Source organism: Momordica charantia (assembly GCF_013281855.1).
Source record: "Momordica charantia cultivar OHB3-1 chromosome 1 unlocalized genomic scaffold, Mcharantia_2.0 BLBB01000001.1, whole genome shotgun sequence".
NCBI classification, from domain to species: Eukaryota; Viridiplantae; Streptophyta; class Magnoliopsida; order Cucurbitales; family Cucurbitaceae; genus Momordica; species Momordica charantia.
Genome location: NW_028275157.1, coordinates 6866376 through 6886356, shown reverse-complemented (window position 1 = coordinate 6886356; position 19981 = coordinate 6866376). Strand labels below are relative to the sequence as shown.

At 33.0% G+C, this 19981-nt stretch overlaps 1 protein-coding gene and 1 long non-coding RNA gene across 2 annotated transcripts; both read left to right on the top strand.

Moving 5' to 3' along the window:
- The first annotated feature begins 8025 nt into the window (after positions 1-8025).
- LOC111023643 (protein DOG1-like 4) lies at positions 8026-9325 on the top strand. The gene has a single exon (XM_022301116.2). The coding sequence runs from the start codon at positions 8257-8259 to the stop codon at positions 9040-9042; it is 786 nt and encodes a 261-aa protein (XP_022156808.1). The 5' UTR covers positions 8026-8256; the 3' UTR covers positions 9043-9325.
- A 5968-nt stretch (positions 9326-15293) lies between these two features.
- LOC111023644 (uncharacterized) lies at positions 15294-17195 on the top strand. The gene is made up of 2 exons (XR_002603174.2): positions 15294-15609; positions 16964-17195. It is a non-coding gene; the product is annotated as an uncharacterized LOC111023644 (long non-coding RNA).
- Positions 17196-19981: the final 2786 nt, after the last annotated feature.

Below are 19981 nucleotides of genomic sequence, written 5' to 3'. Positions count from 1 at the left end.
GCTAATTTAAAACGAGCAGCAATTTGTTCTTTTTTTTATATTTTACTTTTCCGTCGTGTAGTGGATCGTCCCACGGTTTACCTGTCCATTATTCTTTCAAAATTCTTTTATAAACTATGAAGATATTTTCTTTTTCCTACCTCCTTCGATTTTGTCATTGTTGTACAACACCGGTCTTACTATAAATAATTTTATTTCTTTATTTTCAAATTATTTTTAAAATAAAATATTATTTTAAAATAATTTTAAAGGTTGTTGGGATCATTAAGATCTAAAGAGGTAGGAGAAAGAAAATATCTTCATAGTTTGAAGAAGAATAAAAAGAAGTTGAAAGAATAATGGAGAGGCAAACGGTGGGACGATCCACTACACGAGGGGAAATAAAATGTAAAAATATATATATAAAAAAAGAAACTTGCTACTGGTTTTAAAGTTACAGCTTGTTTGTTGGGAATTACTGGATGAGTGTAGATCCCTGATATAGCTATATGTAGAAGCTTTTTTTTTGTTTAGTTTATTAGTAAATTTTTTTAGATTCGATTGATTTGTCAAAATTTTATTTTCTAGCTACTCTGATCGACCGACTGGTCTCTTCTCTAATTTTAGAATCGATACCAATCGAGCCTCCTATGACTGATCAACCGACCTTATTTCAGTTGGCTCAATTTTTTGAATCCCTTTAATCACCCATACCAATATTATCCATCAAGCTCGAGCAAATATATATTTAAAATTATATACAAATAAGGTTTTCTGTATATCCAAAATCACGCCTGGTATTAAAAATGAATAAAAAATATAAAACATATGTATCCTCTGCCTAAAAAGTTATTGTAATGGTTAAAGATTCAATATATTCTTATATATTTATACAATATTAAAAATGGAGGAGGTAGGAAAAACATTTTTGGACACTTTTGTCCCTTACTAATTTTACTAATTTACAAACTAAGTCATTAATATATTATTATAAATATTAAATTAATTATTAATTATCAATACTAATAAATGCATAGAATTTGAAATGTTAGAATGCAAAAAGTTTTCCTACCGGATGAAATTAATTTTTTCTTTAATTATAATTCATACTAGAATTTCAAGAATCTTAGAATTTCAAAAGCTTTTGTAACTTCTACCATTCCACAATTTGATGAAGTTCAATAATAATATTTGTCAAGTAATTATCAAGAGTGATGGATCTACTATAAAAGATTAGTGTATAGTTAGGATTTGTACTTTTTTTGTTACTATTATTTTTGTATGGTTCTTTTATAATTAATCTATTTTTTTTATTTAGAATATTTTTCGTTTGAACAATTTTATTTTACAAGCTCACGTTCTTATTGTTGAAAAAAAAATATAAGTTAATACATCATATGTTAGTTAATTAAATAGTAAATTAATAAATTAATTATCAACAATAACTTTGTATGGAATGTGGGATACAAAACTTTCATAATGATATAATTTAAATAAATTTAATCATAATAGTATTTAAATCAATAAATTAATTTGATCTCAGGTTAAAAAGTTCAAGAAATAACAAAATGTCATTTTAGTAAATAAACAAAATATTTTAAAAGAATAAATGGTCCATATCAGGTAAAACAACCTTTTCAAAATAAAAATATTAAAATACCTATTTATTTTTTTAATTAATATATTAAAAATGATGAAATGTAACCTAAAATCATTAAAAAGTGGTCTGTGATGATTAATGTAAGATATTTTATATATTTTCACTTTCAACCTATTTTATTAATAATTTATTATTTTTAATCTCATATTTTTATAATTTTACTAATTAAGAATAATAAAATAAATTTATCAATTTGTAATATATAAGCAAATAATGAAATTTTTTTATAAATTCAAAGTACCTATTAATTTTATTTCTATAATATAAAATAAAGTAAAACAAAAAAATGTATGAGTTAAGAGTTAGAATATGAAAAGTTTATTTACCTACATCGATTTAATAATTATTACTTTAATTATATTATATTTAATCTTAAAATAACAAGAATTTCGAAATCTCAAAAGAATATGATGAAATTTAATCTAAAAATACAAAAGTCTTGAAATCTCAAAATTAGGGATTCAAAAAATCGAGCCAACTGACGTAAGGTCGGTTGATCAGTCATAGGAGACTCGATTGGTATCGATTCTAAAATTCGAGAACAGACCACTCGGTCGATCAGAGTAGCTAGAAATTAAAATTTTGACTCATCAATAAAATTTTAAAAATTTACTAATAAACTAAACAAAATTAAACAAAAAAAAGCTTCTACATATAGCTATATTTGGGAACTGCACCAAGTTTCTTTTTTTTATATATATTTTATTTTCCGTCGTGTAGTGGGTCGTCTCACCGTTTGCCTCTCCATTATTCTTTCTACTTTTTTTTTATTCTACTTGAAACTATGAAGGTATTTTCTTCTCCTACCTCCTTGGATCTTAATGATCGTTGCTGATAGGTCTTACTATAAATAATTTTATTTCTTTATTTTAAAATTATTTTAAAATAATTTTCAAGGTGGAAGCTCTCAGACCGATGGTTAGCTTTACTCGAGCTTGGAAGTTTTGTAAGGTCGGTATGGATAGTTGGATTAGTTTTCCGCTTTTGGTAATCCCAAGCTTTATAGATATGTCCACCAGTCCTTGTTTAATTATACTTCCAACACAAGTTGATTTGCAACACAACCCAACTAAACCCTTATATTTTCAAGTTGGGTTGGGTTGAGAGAAAGGAGAAAGAGAGACGAGGGCAGACGAGACAACTGGGAGAATTATTAAACCGATGGAGAAAATTTTGGAGAGAACCTTATCTGGTATCATCTTCTTGAGTTCTAGTTGCAGCGGGATGTGGGGGTTGGGGGTGGATCTCACGGAGGAAGCACATAGGAAAGAGGCAGACGGCGAACCAGATAATGTGAACATGAAGATGGGTCGTCGGAAAAGAGAGTAGTGGTAGATGGTATTAGCGGTGCTAGAAGTCGAAATAGGGGGGATGGGGAGAGCAAACAGGAGTCTATATGGGAGAGGAAGAGTGAGAGAAGATAGGGAGTGGAGGCTCCATTAGTATGGATTCTAAAATTTAAGAATAGACCTGAAGTAGCTAGAAAATAAAATTTTGACTGATCAATCAAATTTAAAAAATTTACAAATAAATTAAACAAAATCAAACAAAAAAAAGCTTCTACATATAGCTATATTAGGGAGTGCACCCATGCAGCAATTCCCAACAAACAAGCTGTAACTTTAAAACCAGTAAGTTTCTTTTTTAATATATATTTTTTTTATGTTCTATTTTTCCTCGTGCAGTGGGTCGTCCCATCGTTTGCCTCTCCATTATTCTTTCAACTTCTTTTTATTATTCTCCAAACTATGAAGGTATTTTCTTTCTCCTACCTCCTTTGATTTGAATGGCCGTTGTAAAACAACGGCGGTCTTGCTATAATAATTTTATATTAGGCCTTCTAAAGTCAGTGGTAGCTCGGAAGTTTTGTAAGGTCAGTATAGATAGTTGGATTAGTTTCCGCTTTCGGTAATCCCAAGCTTAATAGATATGTCCACCTGTCCATGTTTAATTTTACCTCCAGCATAAGTTGATTTGCAACACATCGAACTCGACCCTTATATTTTCCAGTTGGGTTGGGTTGGATTGCAGTGTTGAGAGAAGGGGAAAGGAGACGACGGCAGGAGAGAAAATCTAGTAGAATTAGTAAATCTATGGAGAAAATCTAGGAGAGAACTTTACCTGGTCTCGTCTTCTTGAGTTCCGGTTGCAGCGGTACGTTCTGGGTGGATCTCGCGTGAGGAAGAACATAGCAAAGAGGCAGACGGCGAATGAGACAAAGTGAACATAAAGTAGGAGTCATCGAAATAGAGAGCAGTGCAGAGATCTGGGTAGATGGTAGTAGTGGTGTTAGAAGATGAAATAGGGGGGATGGGGAGAGCAAACAGGAGAAACAGGAGAGGGAAATGATGGGAAGATGAAACAGAGGTGAGACAGAGAGCCGATATGGGAGAGGAGAGAAGAAAGGGAGTGGAGCTCAATTAGTATCGGTTCTAAAATTTAGGAACAGACTAGTCGGTAGAGTAGGTAGAAAATAAAATCTTGACTCATCAATCAAATCTAAAAAATTACAAATAAATTAAACAAAATAAAAAAAAAACATCTACATATAGCTATATTAGGGAATTGCACCCACGCAACAATTCTCAACTAACAAACTACAACTTTAAGACCTCCCGTAAGTTTCTTTTCTAATGAATATTTTTTATATTTTATTTTCCTTTGTGTAGTGGGTCGTCCCATCCCATCGTTTGCCTCTTCATTATTCTTTCAACTTCTTTTTATTCTTCTTCAAGCTAAGAATGTATTTTCTTTCTCCTACCTCCTTGGATTTTAATGGTCGTTGTTGTACAACACCGGTCTTCCAATAAATAATATTATTTCCTTATTTAAATTTTTTTTTAAATAAAAACATTATTTTCAAATAATTTTCAAGGTCGTTGGAACCTCTCTGACCAATGGTTAGGGCTGTCAGGTCTTTAGGTCAGTTGTCAGGCCTGACTTCAGATTCCTCAAGTCAGTGATGGGGTGAGACAGTTTTACTCAGCTCGGAAGTTTTGTAAGGTCGGTATGGATAGTTGGATTAGTTTTTCACTTTCAGTAATCCCAAGCTTAATAGATATGTCAACCTGTCCATGTTTAATTTTACCTCCAAACAGAAGTTGATTTGCAACCCAACCCAACCCAAATCTTATATTTTCAGGTTGGGTTGGGTTGGATCACAGTGTTGAGAGGAACAGGAAGAGAGACGAGAGCAGAAGACAAAATCTGGGATAATTAGTAAACTGATGGAGAAAATCTTGGAGATTGCTAGCATGAAGAGGAAGGAAAAGGGTTCATCGAAAAAGAGTGCAGTGCAGAGATCCAGGGAGATGACAGTGGCGGTGCTGGAAAGATGAAATAGGGGAGATGGGGCGAGTAAATGGGAGGAGAGGTACTGGGGAATACGAAACAGAGGGGAGGGGAAGGCCTAAATAGGAGAGGGAGACAGAGGAGAAGAAAGCGAGTAGGAGGCAACCAACTCTACAAAAAATGATATATATATTCCTTATTTTTTATATTTAATACCTTGTTTGGTTCAGTTCGATTCACGTTGAACGACCGAAAAAACATTCAATCTAAGAATTGAATCGAAAATTTTTATTATAGAAAAAATCAACCAAAACCTTACAGATTGGGTTGGGTTATGTCTAGGTTGTTCAGGTTATCGAGTGTGCTGAGCCCTCCTAATTAATGGTATTAAAGTGGATAATAACACAAATACACGTTGTACACTTAGAAGTTTCACTCTAGTTGTTAATGGCCACGTGGACGCGCTGAAAAGCCTATTATGAGATTTCCTGAAATATCATATATTATTATTCCATCGTTTGTTGTTCGCCTAATATATTTCAAAGAATCCATGTATATATGCCCTAATTCGCTTAGCATTTATAATGTAATTTATTGCAAATACAATATATAAGAATATATTCAATCTTTTAACTATTACCATACCTTTTCAGGTAGAGTATATATATGTTTTATATTTTTTTTTATTCATTTTTAATAACAGACGAGGTTTTGGATATAGAGAAAAAATGATTTTTTATATAACGTCAAATACATCATATTTGCTATATTTGCTCTAGTTTGATTGTTAATATTCATAGGGGTGACTAAAAGGATTTGAACAATTGAGCTAACTGATCGAAACCGACAAAAATAAGTCGGTTGATCAGTCATAGGAGGCTCGATTGGTATCGATTCTAAAATTTAAGAACCATCTAGTCGGTCGATCAGAGTAGCTAAAAAAATAAATTTTTGACTGATAGATCAAATTTAAAAATTAAAAAAACTCTACGTATAACTATATTAGGGAAGGGTGAACACGTAACAATTCCTAACAAACAAGTTGCTTCTTTAAAACCAGCAACAAATTTCTTTTTTTATATATGTTTTTTATACTTTATTTTTCCTCGTGGGGTGGGCCGTCCCACCGTTTGCCTCTTCATTATTCTTCAAATTCCTTTTTATTCTTCTTCAAACTATGAATGTATTTTGTTTCTCCTACTTCCTTGGATTTTAGTCCATGCACCCACCAATTATATTTCAAATTTTCAAGTTCCATCTTTATTTTCTTTCTTTTTCACACTTCACACTTTCATAGCTCCGCAACCTCTCTTAACACTGGTCGTTGCTGAAACCCCCTTGGGTCGTCTCCGTACTTGACACAACTCGTGTAAAACAAAATTTGATTTTTTATTTTTATTTTTAAAACAAAGGACCTTCTCTTTTAGGGTATGGTTTAACATAAAATTATTAAAAAGCAAAAACGAATTTGAAAAAGATATAAAAATAGTAAAACCGACTTAACCGCCGACCATTCGGTGAATCAGCTAAATACCTAAAAAAAAAGTCTGTTCCATTTGTTGGTTTTCGGTGGCAATTTCGGCAACACCCCCAAGTATTATTTTTCTAATTGTATAAATTTTTTGATAAATATTTACTGTATTTCTTTTAAGACTTTTGTCCCATCATTTTTCAATAACCATTCTCTTGTTTATTTATTTATTTTTTAGATTTTAATTTAATAAATCCCTTTTTCCCTATAATTTTTTATTTGTCAGTAGGATTGTCCTATAAGAAAAAATTGGTTGGGAAAATGTAAGTAAACTTCTCTAATAAAAATGGGTTGGGAAAAATATCAGTATGAATTTCCTTTCAAAATGAGTTGAAAAAAATAAAGTAGGATTCCTCTAAAATCAGTTTTCGTGTTTAATCATTCAATAGTAGTCAAATCGAACATAGCTCAAGTGATTAAGACACTTATCTCTAATTAAAATGTCATGACTTGGAACTCCATCCCGTGACGTGGTATAAAAAGAATATAATTCAATAGCAAAAACCACATCTAATTTTGCTTTATTCCAATAAAAAAAAAAGGTAACATACTTGTCTAGATCCACGTGACATCCATGTGACTCGTGAGGTGTCGGCCAATCCTAAACGTGGATGACTGAGTTAAAACATGAAGCCAATTTCCAAGACATTTATAAATTTTGTCTTTTTGTAATATGCAAATTGGCCACTTTGACTGAAAAGAGGGGCCAAGCACATGGTTTTAAAGCACATTGTTTTATGTTTCTGTTTTACCAATCGAGGAAAACAAACCCTAAAAAACAAGCAATACAAATATTTCATTTTTGATTAAATTATGAGTTTGGTTCTAAGCTATTGACTTCCATATCCCAAAAAATTTTGGATGCATGTGATTAATACGTTTCTAAACTTTTAATATTATATTTTATTCATTCGTGTCAGTATTATCATCGGTTTAACCTTTAGTTTGTGCCAGATGAAAATTTTATTATTCGAGATTGTTTATTAGATTTATTTTGGGTACGTTCAAGAATCTAGTGGTGTGAATATTAAACGAAGAAAATACAAAATTGAGGGTTTAGATCTTGATTTTGTTTTTAATTTAATATTTTTGAAAATCATATTTTTTTCCTCATTGTTTTTTAATACGTTTTGAAAATACATTTGAATTATTTTAAGGGGAAAAAACAGGTTTTTGAAACAATTTGTAAAAAGTATAGAAAAGAAAAAAGAAAAAAGAAAGTAGTATTTATAAACATAATTTTAAAAAATGAAAAAGAAACAAAAATGATTATGGGACATATATTAAAAATTCATTAAAATAAGATATACAGACTAAATAATTAGATATTCTTTTTTTAGTACAATATGTTGGGAAAAAGGATCGAACTCATAACTTCATTGGAGGTATACTAATTACGATTGAATTATACTCGTTTTGAACTTTAAAAAAAATATATTAAAAATCTTTCAAACCAGAGCGATTAAAACAAAAGTAGCCGCAATACTTCTCCACATACACTTATAATTTGATATTTAAATTTTTTATAATGAATAAAAAAGAAAACTTATAATTTCTCTTAGTTTATTGTGTGCCGAACTCCACCACTTGCACATTTAATGTACAAACAACGAACAAGTACACCAAAGTCCCATGTCGACCTCATCCCTCCCATTTGTAATCTTTTGGAGAGTTGCTTATGATCTTATCAAGTCATATAAATTGGAAGCAAAAGGCATTTCATAGAACATAAATCTAATAATTCGTGGGTTCATTAACTACTGGATGCACTTGCAACGTTAAGTTTCGTTGCAGTATGTCTACTTCTTCTTCCTCGTCACTTCCTCGAAATGGTTTTCTTGAGCACGAAAGTTTCGAGGAATTCTTCGAGATTTGGCTGTGTGAGCAAAATCGATACCTCAAAGACCTCATTTCCGTAGTCGAAAACCAAATGCAGCAGGATGTCGACACGCTCATCGACGATGTTGTTCGACACTACGAGAATTACTACAAGGTGAAGTCATGTTGGGTGGAGAAAGATGTATTGCACATGTTGAGGCCCTCCTGGAGATCATCCCTTGAAGACGCATTCCTTTGGCTTGGCGGGTGGCGGCCGAGCATGGCTTTCCATCTGCTCTACTCCAAGTCGGGGATGCAGCTCGAGGCACAATTGTCAGAGGTCCTTCGCGGCCTCCCCACCAACGACCTGGCCGACATCTCTTCCGACCAACTCATTCAAATCGACGAGTTAAAGAGGCACACCATAAAAGAGGAGAAAGAGACCACAGAGAAGATGGCTAAGCATCAAGAGACTATAGCGGATCGGTCGATGGTCGAGATGTCTCACATGGCGACCAAGTCTATAATGGAAGGAGAGTCACGTGAGTCCCCAATGGAAGGCAGGCTGAAGATGGAACTTGAAAGGAAAGAGGATGGTTTGCCGGAGGTTCTTCACATGGCTGATGAATTGCGCCTAAAAACACTGAAGGGCATTCTTGGAATTTTGACCAAACCACAAACGGTACATTTCTTGATGGCTGCTGCGGAATTGCACTTGAGGATTCATGATTGGGGAATACAAAGAGACTACTTGAAGCACTAAAAACAAAGAAATCCCAATAAAAATTTTTCCTACACTTCAAAAAAGTTTTTATCCCCTCTAAAGTTTTTTATCCCCCTCCTTTTTACGGTAGCATATCACTCATTACGTCTATTACTCATAAACTATATCAATAATAGATTATATCATTGATTAACGTTTATCATTGATATAGCCTATTAGTAATGTAGTATGTCGGACTATTTTAGTCTTTTTTATGAATGGATTTGATTCAGAATGTTGTTGTTTTATATATAATTAGTGGTTGTACTTGTTTTGTGATACATACCAATACCTATTTATATGGTCCAATTACAACTTAATCGTATTAATTTATATTTATTATATTACTGGTGCTTAAAATTTAAAAAGGCTATTACTAAAATGTAAAGTAATATTAACATCCTGTCTTCTTTAAACCATGTGTAGTTTTGATTTGCAATCATTTGTCTCACTAATCGTTTGAGAATACTAAAACTTGATGTGTACCTATATAATTTATGCGTCCACTGCCATCATCTTGGATGGTATGTAAAGATAAGATTCATTATAATGTTGGATACATACTGTTGTAATTATGCCCTAAAGCGTCGTAAATATCAATAAAACAATATAATCAGTTTTATGTGCACTACATATCATCTTGATAAGTTTGACTTTTTACTGTAGAAACGTTACTGTCGAGGTATGTTTGACCATGAAAACGAATATTTTTCCTTTGTATTTTATAAAAAGTGTTCACATATTCTTAAAATAGGATAGAAGGAGAATATTTTTAGATAAATTACAATATTGGGTGTTTGGAGTAAATTGAGTTGAATATGATTATTATATTAAATATTTATCTTTTATTTAAAAAAAAATATTAAGTATTTTACAGCCTAATCTTATAGATACTCATTTTATATGATACCTTCACTTGCAGGTATTTACATGAATGATTAGAATCAAATAATTTATAACATTTATAGAGTGGGTCATCGACCGTATCACAATAATGTTACTAGGATAGGACACCAAACCTTATTCATATACCATAGACACTTTAAGTAATAACATAACATAATGCTCTTGTAGGTAAACTACATATTGTTTAAGATTACATTTATAATCTTAGATTTTTACGAGACAGATAATAAATATTGTATATGATAAAAATGATCAAATAATTCAATTTTTATACAAAATAATAAAATATTAATTAAATATGAAGATTTAGGGCATGAATATCAAAACTTTTAGCGTTGATAGTGTGGGCCGAAGAGGTGGGGATTAACAATTTTGTTGTCGCAGAGCACTCTGATTTCTAGTTGTTATTTTTCAAAGTTTCATATTAATTATTGGGTATCTTATAAAAGGCAGAAGTGGAGATTAATTGGGCTTTATGTTAAACCCAGCGAATGAAAGAAAGTGGCATTCTTGGGCCTTTCTAAATATACTTACATATTTGAGAATTTACGCTTTGTCTCTATTTGTTATTCGATATTGAAAAATTGCCAAATCATATTTTGATAATAAAAAATGTTCATTTATATTCTTCTAACTGGTTTTCAACTTTCATATTTACACTTTTACCCTTTTAAAATCAAAATATTCGAACTTCCATTATCTCTCCTATATTTTATCCCACCTTGATTTTAGTTTTTTTTTCCTAACCACTATTATTATAAATTTAAATATATATGGAGATAGAATTCGCCAATTATAAGGAGACATCACATCGAGGGAGACGATCAAAGAGAGAATCTATCAAAGTCGAGTTGACGAGAGAGGAGAGGCAACAACGGTGGGCAACGTAGTGGGTTGCAAGTGGAGCGGGGTAAAGGAGAGGGATGCCTATATGTTGAGTTTTGATAGTTCGTGTCTTTTTTATTTGAGGTAGAGTGCTTTATATTTTTGTATTAATTGTTCACAAAATATATACATTATTTTTCCACACTATTTGTATTCTTTAGATGATATTGTTCACTATATTTGTTACTCTTTCCTTATTTTTATATTTTTGTACTAACTATGCACAAAAATATACCTTATTTCTTCCTACTATTTGTATTTATTTAGTTGATCTTGTTCACTGTATTTATTACTCTTTCCTTATTTTTATATTTTTGTATTAATTGTTCAAGAAAATACACCTCTCCGTATTTGTTCCTCTATTTACCATATTTGTTTCTCTGTTCACCGTATTTGTTGTATTTTTGTGTTCACCGTATTTGTTATACTTTTATTTCTCTGTTCACCATATTTGTTGTCCATACTTGTTGTATTTTTATTTCTCTATTCACCATATTTGTTGTCCGTACTTGTTGTATTTTTGTTTCTCTGTTCACCATATTTGTTGTTTATTATATTTTTGTTTGTTTGTTCACCGTATTTTTTATTTGTTGTTTTTGTTTCTTTGTTTACTGTATTTGTTGTGTTTGTTCATCAATTTGTTCTAGCTTGAGTGTTATTTCTATTTCTAACTATTTGTTTTCCTTAGATACTATTTGTTTTCCTTAAAGTTGTTAGTATAATTCTCTCATATTTTAATTGAAAAATATAGGTAGGATTCTTACAATATTTGAATTATCCTATAATGATTAGGTAGGATTGTCCTACGAAAAACGAAAAAGAACAAATTCATTTTAAAATGATTTTAGAAGAGGGTAATTTCGTACCTAATATATTAGTAAAGATCTTCCTACTTTTATGTTGGCCATTATTAAAAAGCGAAAGTTGTTTGACCATATTTTGAAATTGCCTATTTAAATTACCTATATCTATTGTTATGCCTAGATATTTTTTGAGAAATATAACAAACATTCCTCCAATCAGACCTATCCAGCGAGGATCTAACTAGTCTTCTTTTTTTATAGAATGAAGCATATAATAGTTTAATCAATAATTAAGAAAATATTTGTTAGAGATAGAAAAACAAACACTAGAAAATATACTGGTTTGCCCAAACTTGGGACCACGTCCAGTCTTCTGTAGTAGCAGGTTCAACTATGATGGAAAAATTATGATGGGACTCGCTTTTCACTTTACCAATGCTCTCTAGATACCACAACATGACTACCTAGCTTTTAGACACTATGACAATGACTAGTTAGGAGTACAAATATGAAAAATCTCACTAAAATTGCGAGAACGAGCTACCGACAACACTTTATAGACCATGCTTCTCCTTTTCCATTTTACTCTCCATCAAAGTACCACCACTATCCCCTTAAAATTCTTCTGTAACGATCACTCGAAAAAGATACTTATTTTATGTTAAAAAAGAAGCAGCAGTAGAGACTTGGCTAAGGCGAAAATAAAATTAGATTTGAGCCCAAAAAGCTCTCTGACAAGATTGAAGTGTAGCATATATTTAATTGTTTTTATTCTTGTCTACACTTTCCAACAATCTACCACTTGCAGATAAAACATTGATCTTACCTCCCACTACTACTACAATCTCTAATCTTCTTAAGGTAAACATCAACAATTCTCTTATAACAATTTATGATCTTCTTGAAAACTTAAAGAGAGGAGCTGCAAAAACCAAAAATACAAGTAATAGGTGTTTCATATGTTTTTTCCTGAAGGTCGGGCAACCTACATGAACTTGTCTCTCAGACATAAAAGACACAGTCACGTACGACCACTCAAACAAAGTGGTAATGTCGCTGCCAACGATCTTAAAGAAAGAAGTTTCTTAATTTGTTGGCTTGACACACTCAGTCAACCTTGCTGCCAAGTTTAAGACTCCCTTCTTTATCTCATCACCTACTGGTGTCTTCCTCTTTGATGCATCCTTTCACTAGTGCAACTTCATCAATTCGCAAATTTGTCTAACAATTGGGCCTACACATGACAACCAATTGAGGTCTTCTCTTTTTAACTCCCTAATTTTTAAACCTCAGTCGATGGATCTATCCTAGTTGTCATTGATGCTGATTCTGTCCTGTCTTCCTTTAAACCACGTGCAGCTTTGATTTGCATCATTTCTCTCACTGATCCTTTGACAAGACTAAAACTTGATTTGCACCTTATATAATTTACGTGGTCCACTGCCATAATCTGTGATCCTTTAGTAAGTTTCTATAGGTTTCCAAAAAAACTCAATTTGATAACCATCATCATCCAACTTACCTGTAGATATAAGATTTATTATAATGCTATGTACATACTGGTGTAATTATGCCCTAAAGTGTCGTAAGTATCAATAAAATAATATAATTATTTTTATGTGCACCACGTATCATCTTTATAAATTTGACTTTTTAATGTAGAAACCTTAGTGTCGGGGCATGCTTGACCATGAAAACGAACCTTTTTCCTTTGTATTTTCTAAAAAGTGTTTACATATTCTTAAGATGGGGTGTTTGGAGTAAAATTGAGATAAAACGTGGTCAAATTTGACAAAAACTGATAGATTTTCCATAATGTAGGAACTATGCGCCTGATGCTTTTTGGCACTACTAATCACATCCATCTTATAAAAATCCAAGGTTAGTGGGGTAAACATTAACAATATGTGGTTGATATATAGGAGGATTATGTTTAAGTAGTAACCTAAAGAGTCTACTATATAGATAAGGTTGGGTGCGTTATCTTAGTAACACTACTGATACGACTCAATTATAAATGTTACAAATGAACGAGTGAGCTATCATATATATTGAGTTTTTTTTTTTTTTTTTTTTTTTTTTAAAACTGGACCGCAATATATCTTGTATTTTCTTATAAGACTGTTGCTACGTGCTAAACTATGCGCATACACACACAGTCGTAACAATGTAATAATAGAAAATATTTCAAGATGGTTTCCACAGGGATTTTATAAAGAATAGTCAAAATGTTGTTGCAGAAATGCTTAAAAGTTATGGGGTCGAAAGAAATATGGTTTGGTGATGTAAAAGTAAAAATGAAGCAATTGTAAACATGCAAAGATAAACAAACATAAATGTAACACATAAGTTGTTAACACACAAGGAAAAAATAAAGAAGGAAGCACAAAATTAAGAAAACATCACGTCATCATAATAAAGCAACACTACACCATTATCGAAACATAGTCGAAAAGGTTCATCGCCTAGCCAAACCTTACGCTCCATAACAGTCAAAATAGCGTAATACGAAATAAAATACGGATAAACATGAATCGAAACTGAAAAGAACACAAAGTCTCCACTTTTTAAAGAACTACAAGACGCCTTTCGAGAACTGGAGCTGCAAGGGAAAGGAATGTTTGGTAGAACCTCCTTTGAAGGTATCCTTGCAACAATGAGGAGTTCCTTCAATGCAGGCCAGTCTTCTCTTGAATCCTACCCCTGTATGATGGAAGAACTATCGTCCAACTCTCTATTTCTATTGGATATATTTGTCGCATTTCTTCTTATATCTTCAACTGCTAGGTGGTCTGCAAATGGCTCGATTTAGAGTTCTTTTCGAACAACTTTGCTATGTATAAAAATCATAAAATCGCCACCATCGATTCCTTATGTAAAAAGGACTTTACTTTTGTGTTTCGGATTTGTAAGTCTGTTGCAAATTTGGGGAATCTTAGTCCAGCAAGGTTCAAAATGTAACATGAACTCTATTCTTGCATGACGTCCTAATTGCTCCCAGTATTCCTTACAACATCTACATTTAACAGAAGTTATTAAAATAAATTCAAAGTATAATGCTTTCGCAACATATACAACATTTTCACATCTCATGCCTTCAAATCATACAATACATTTAAAGTTCTAGAAATACTTCATTCAAACTGGCTTTTGTTAGCATAATTTCTCTTTTCTTTGGAAAAAATGATCTAAATATGGGATTTCACGTCTCTAAACTTAGCCTATTACTTGTAATCAAGCAATACACACATACTTTGTACTATAAATTTCTAAAATGCTGAAGCATTACCATTAACTTCCATTAACAGCTTCTCAAATTGAGTCTAACAACTTTTCTTCCTTTGGAACTTTGTACTCACTCAAGGTTCTCTACTTGGTCACTGGAAAATGGTTTTTCTCACACAAAGTTGCCCCCTTTCTAGCCCTAGTTCGGCCTATTGATAACTCTAGAAAAGGGAATTTTTTTTGGCAAAATTATGGACTAAATTAAGTGCAAATGGGGAGTCCTATTCATAAAAGCTTACTAAAATAAGAAATTATATGAGAATTAATAAAATTGTATATGAAATCATTGTTTTGGTGAATGTTGATAAATTATGGCTTATTTTAGCGATCTGAGCAGAGGAAAATGCGAGGACTTTCAAAAGCTAAGACATCTAATGTTGGAACATAGCTTCCTAGTGGCATGAATTTCGTAGGATTTCTAGGCAGCGCAGTAAATATGTTTTTACGCGTATTTTTCCCCATGTCCGTACACCTAATATTTGTTGCCCTAAAATTGACAGACCCTTTAAAAGACGCGTTCACACTAGCAGTCGTCAACCCAATCCCAACAGGATTAGTCAAATGATGACCCAAAAAGATAGATAGAAAGTACCCATTTTCTGATGGTGGAGCTAGCAGCTGCTCCTGAGGTTTTCCAGCGGGGTTAGGACTAAATTCGTGAAATCTTGGTTTGCTATCCTTACTACTCGTAATTTGCTGTAACTCTCTTCTTCTCATTTTTCTTATTGTTTTGATTATGAACTAAACATGTGCCTGTGGGAGGATGTATGTTTTAGAACGGATAGCTTGTGGTTGTAGCTTGGCACATTTTTGCTAATAAATAAAATTGTTTTTATTGTTTATGGTTCTGAACGACTGGCCACCATTTTGAACTAATTGATGTTGTATGATTTTCAAAAGAATGTATGGAAATGTAGTTGGCTTTGCTTAATGTTAGTTTACATTTTCAGTTAGATTGTGGATGTCTATGAATAAATTTCACATAACATTGCTCCTAAACTGTTTTGTATGCTCGATTCTTAGCCACAGAAGTTGTGAGATATCTTATCTAGGTATTTACGAAGGAAGTCAAGTCTGTTTGAGCAATAGCAAGTGTGTCGATGCTAAAACATAAGCTAGTTTTAGTATTCTAAATTGCAACCAGCTTCCCATGTGTTTTTTCTTTGATCTAAAGTATTACCTTGCGGTAGCATCTATGGTCCTAGCATCTACCTGTTCGTTGTTTTGTTGCCTAGGTTGCTTTTGGTTTTGCTATTCTCGCTCTTATTTTCTTTTTTTTTTTGCTCTGTTTTCTTTTAATTGTAGTTGTTTATCCACTGCATAATTCTATTGTTTTAGTTTTTAGTATTTCTAAGCTAAGATTTTGAGTAAAAGGTATAGTCACTATGGATATAACCTTGTTTGTTATTAGAACCGATTTGTGGTGATTACTTGCATCTTGTTTTCACAAGAGTCGTGTGAAGTATAACACCAACCTACCTTGAAAGCTCTTACACTCACTCTAATATTGCCCTTAAAACTTATCACAGTTTTAGGCTAACCACACTCAATTTTTCTTTAGCATTATCAATGTATAGGACATGCCCTAGTATAGACTTTCTACGACTCTTTTTTTTTTATTGATAATGCTTTTTGGCTTTCAAAGATAGGGGGATTTGTAGGTCAATCTATATGTGCTTTGAGTCATGTTGTGACGTTCTTTGAGTCATGTTGTGACGTTCTTGTTCACAAGAATGATTACTCTTGATTCCAAGGGTAAACAGATGTCAATTCCAGAAGTTGTCAGCTTTATTTCACTTAAAAATGGGTATTAATGAGTTAGTTTTGTGTCCAATTCATACATTATCACTTTATCCTAGGTTAGTTAGTAAATATAAGCTCTTAATGGCAAAAGAAATGCAAAAACATAACGAAAACCACATTTTGTGTAGAAAACACAGGGGAAGGCATCTGACACCTTGTTATTTACCAAATTTCCATTCTCTAATGAAACTAGTGTTTTGAGCAATTTGATGACTTCTTCTACTCCATGTGTCTTACAGGCATTAATGGTGATGTGTTAGCAGACCTAGTCCGTCAAAGGAGTTGGGAAATAAATGAAGGCCATAATTCTTCCAACTACTCAACAACTTCCAAGTTTCCTATAAATTCCAAAATGCTTCTCATTCATTTTCATCAAACTTTGACCAAGTTTTCATCACTTTTCCAAGCTTTCAAGTGTTCTTTCTCAGCATATTTAGTCCTTGTGTAATTCCAAGTGTTATTTACCCTGTTTACCTTTTCCCGATTAATGATTTAACTAAAATTAATTATGAAAAGATTGATATTTCCCCCAACTTAAGTAAATAAACTGCGGACAGGAGGGCTTTAGACATAAAGATTCCGCCTAAGTGGCCTAGACATAGAACCTTAACCTGAGATAATGATTGGTTTTTTCATAAAACTAAGGACTTAACTAATAGATATATTATAAAGGAACATAGTTCTTCTGGATCACTTAGATATAAGTCATTTTAGAAGTCGAATCGTTACAATTCTAAAGGAATGTGCCTGACCCCTATGTTGTCCCATTTCCATTTTTTTAGCTGACTTGAAGTAAACGAGCTTTTATTATTTAATTAAAACCAAAACTCAACTAACATTATTCCTCGTCACTTTTCCACCAACTACTAAAATAATTTCTCACTCATTATTTCCCTTTTTAAAGAAAAATGCTAAGTCCCTATGGAGACGAACTTGGATTCTATCCTAAATTACTACTTGTGACGGGTGTGCATTTGCACTCATAATTGGTCTAGATTTAAAGAACCAATATATATGCTGAACAGTAGATCGTCTACACTAATTGCTTGGTTCATCTGTGATGTAAAAGAGTACTCCTCAACTTGATAGCACGAGGAGCGACCCCAATCTGATGTTGTTAAAATTTTATTTTTTATAGTGGGTTTGAAAGGGTGCAAAACGTGCGAAAGGATGTAGTCGCCCAATGTTTGTATCATTCAAGCTTCTAAGTTACAGAAATGAAGGTAGATGTTAGGGCATGTCCTATACATTGAAGGTAGTCGGATTACTCGACTGCGTGAAATGCTATAGCCTATATAAAAGCAGAGTAATCCGAGCTGCTGTAGCCCAATGCTACAGCACTTAAGAGTACCGTATAGCCTAAAGGATATTCTAGTACAATCTGATTGGTACATTAAACTTTAGCTCACGGATGTACCATCATCTATCTTTCCACTTCATGCATAACGACACACAATATATTTTTTGGAATCGGTGAAGCCAAATCAATGTCAGAACGAGCCAATATCAAGTTTGGACGAAGAAGGATGAAAAACAATCGAAAAAACGAAGCTGCAAGCTAAGAGAGCCAAGGAAGCAGCACTGCGGCACTACTACAGAGCGCCACATCACTGGATAACTCTGCTGCACGATGGGGTGCGCAAAAACTTTATTCCGTCTGTAGTGCCATGGCGCTATGGACAAGGCCATGGTGCTGTATAGACGTTATAAATACAGCAAAATCGGGTTTAGGTTTCCTTGAGCCATTTTGAGTTGTTTTTTGAGCGTTTTTGTGGTAGTTTTAAGACAAAGGCTTAGGGTATTGGCAGCAATGTTAGGTAGATCAAGATCAATGTATTATGGGTAATTAAATCTTGATTCTATTGTGAATTTTTCATTCATGTACCTAAGTATAGCGTGTTATAGTACTTATAAACTAGAAGAGCTTTTGTTGGGACCTCTATAGAGTGAATATATGAGGGAGATATTTGAGTGCTTGTAAACAATCTCATATTAGTGGAACCCGCATCTGAGCGAAATACTAGACGTAGTCATTGTTAGGTAAACCAATAAAAAAAAATGTTTCTATCTTTTATACTTTCCCTTTAATCTCTTATTGTGTTTGATTGCTTTTATTTACTGGATATAGCTGTGGAAGGGGAAATTGTTAGAGCCTTAATTTCCCAACAAGTGTATACGAGCGAAGGTTTCAGTATCATGGGGTCAAGTCATAAGTCTCATTGCTACTTCAACGGGGTTTTGAGATTCGATGGGGAAAACTTCGAGTTTTGGAAGATGCAATTGACGAATCTTCTTACATACAAGAAGATACATACAACTATGAAGGAATGATAGGAAGGGATAACAGAGAAAGAATTGACAGAGATGCATGAGCAAGTGGTATCAATCATTATATTGTGTTTATCGATGAGCGTAGGGAGTCTCGTGGAGAGGTAGAAAACAACAATGGGACCGATGAATGCTTTGACTGATAGGTATAAAAAACTTTATGCCAATAATAAGGTGTATCTCATTATGAGATACTTCAACATCAACATGGAAGAACGTACCTCAGTGAACTCCCATATAAAACAGGTCACTTATCTGATGAATAAGTTGGAATCAATAGAGATTACTTTTTCAGATTAGGTGAAGGCTATAAAATTGCTATCCTCTTTGCCTGACAGTGAAAAGATGATGAAGACGAGAGTTTCGAATTCGTTGGGTGACAAAAGTCTAAATTTTTTTCAAATATATGTGATGCTGCAATTGTTGAGGAGGTTCGTAGAAAAGGGTGTGAGAAGAATTCCGCATCCACTTTCGATGGGGAGAACAATTTGGAATTAACATTGATAGCTCGTAGCAAGGGCAAAGGAAAGATGAACAATAAACGAAAGTAGCAATAAAGCAACTAGAGATGTGGGAGCAGTAGTGGAGATGTGGAGTGTTCTTATTGCGCGTTTTTGCAAGAAGCTGTAGGAGGTTCCAGAGAAGGGTGATTATGCTAATGTTGTAGAAATAATAGAAGGGTTTCCAGCATGTGTCGAGAACGACTCAGTAGATCGATCATCAGAGTTGGTTATGGATATTGCAGCATCGGCACATGTTTCTTTAGACAAAAAATGGTTCACATCTTTCACTAGTTAGCATGGCGAGGTGAGGATGGGGAATGAGAATATCTCCAAGGTTAGAGGAATTGGGGATGTATGCTTGAAGATCGATAGGGGAAAAGAGTTGGTGTTGCGAGCTGTCATGTATGTTCTAGGTTTTAAAATGAA

What these genes read in the sequence shown, in the direction of transcription:
- LOC111023643 (XM_022301116.2), top strand. Translation starts at nt 8,257, where the DNA reads ATGTCTACTTCTTCTTCCTCGTCACTTCCTCGAAATGGTTTTCTTGAG.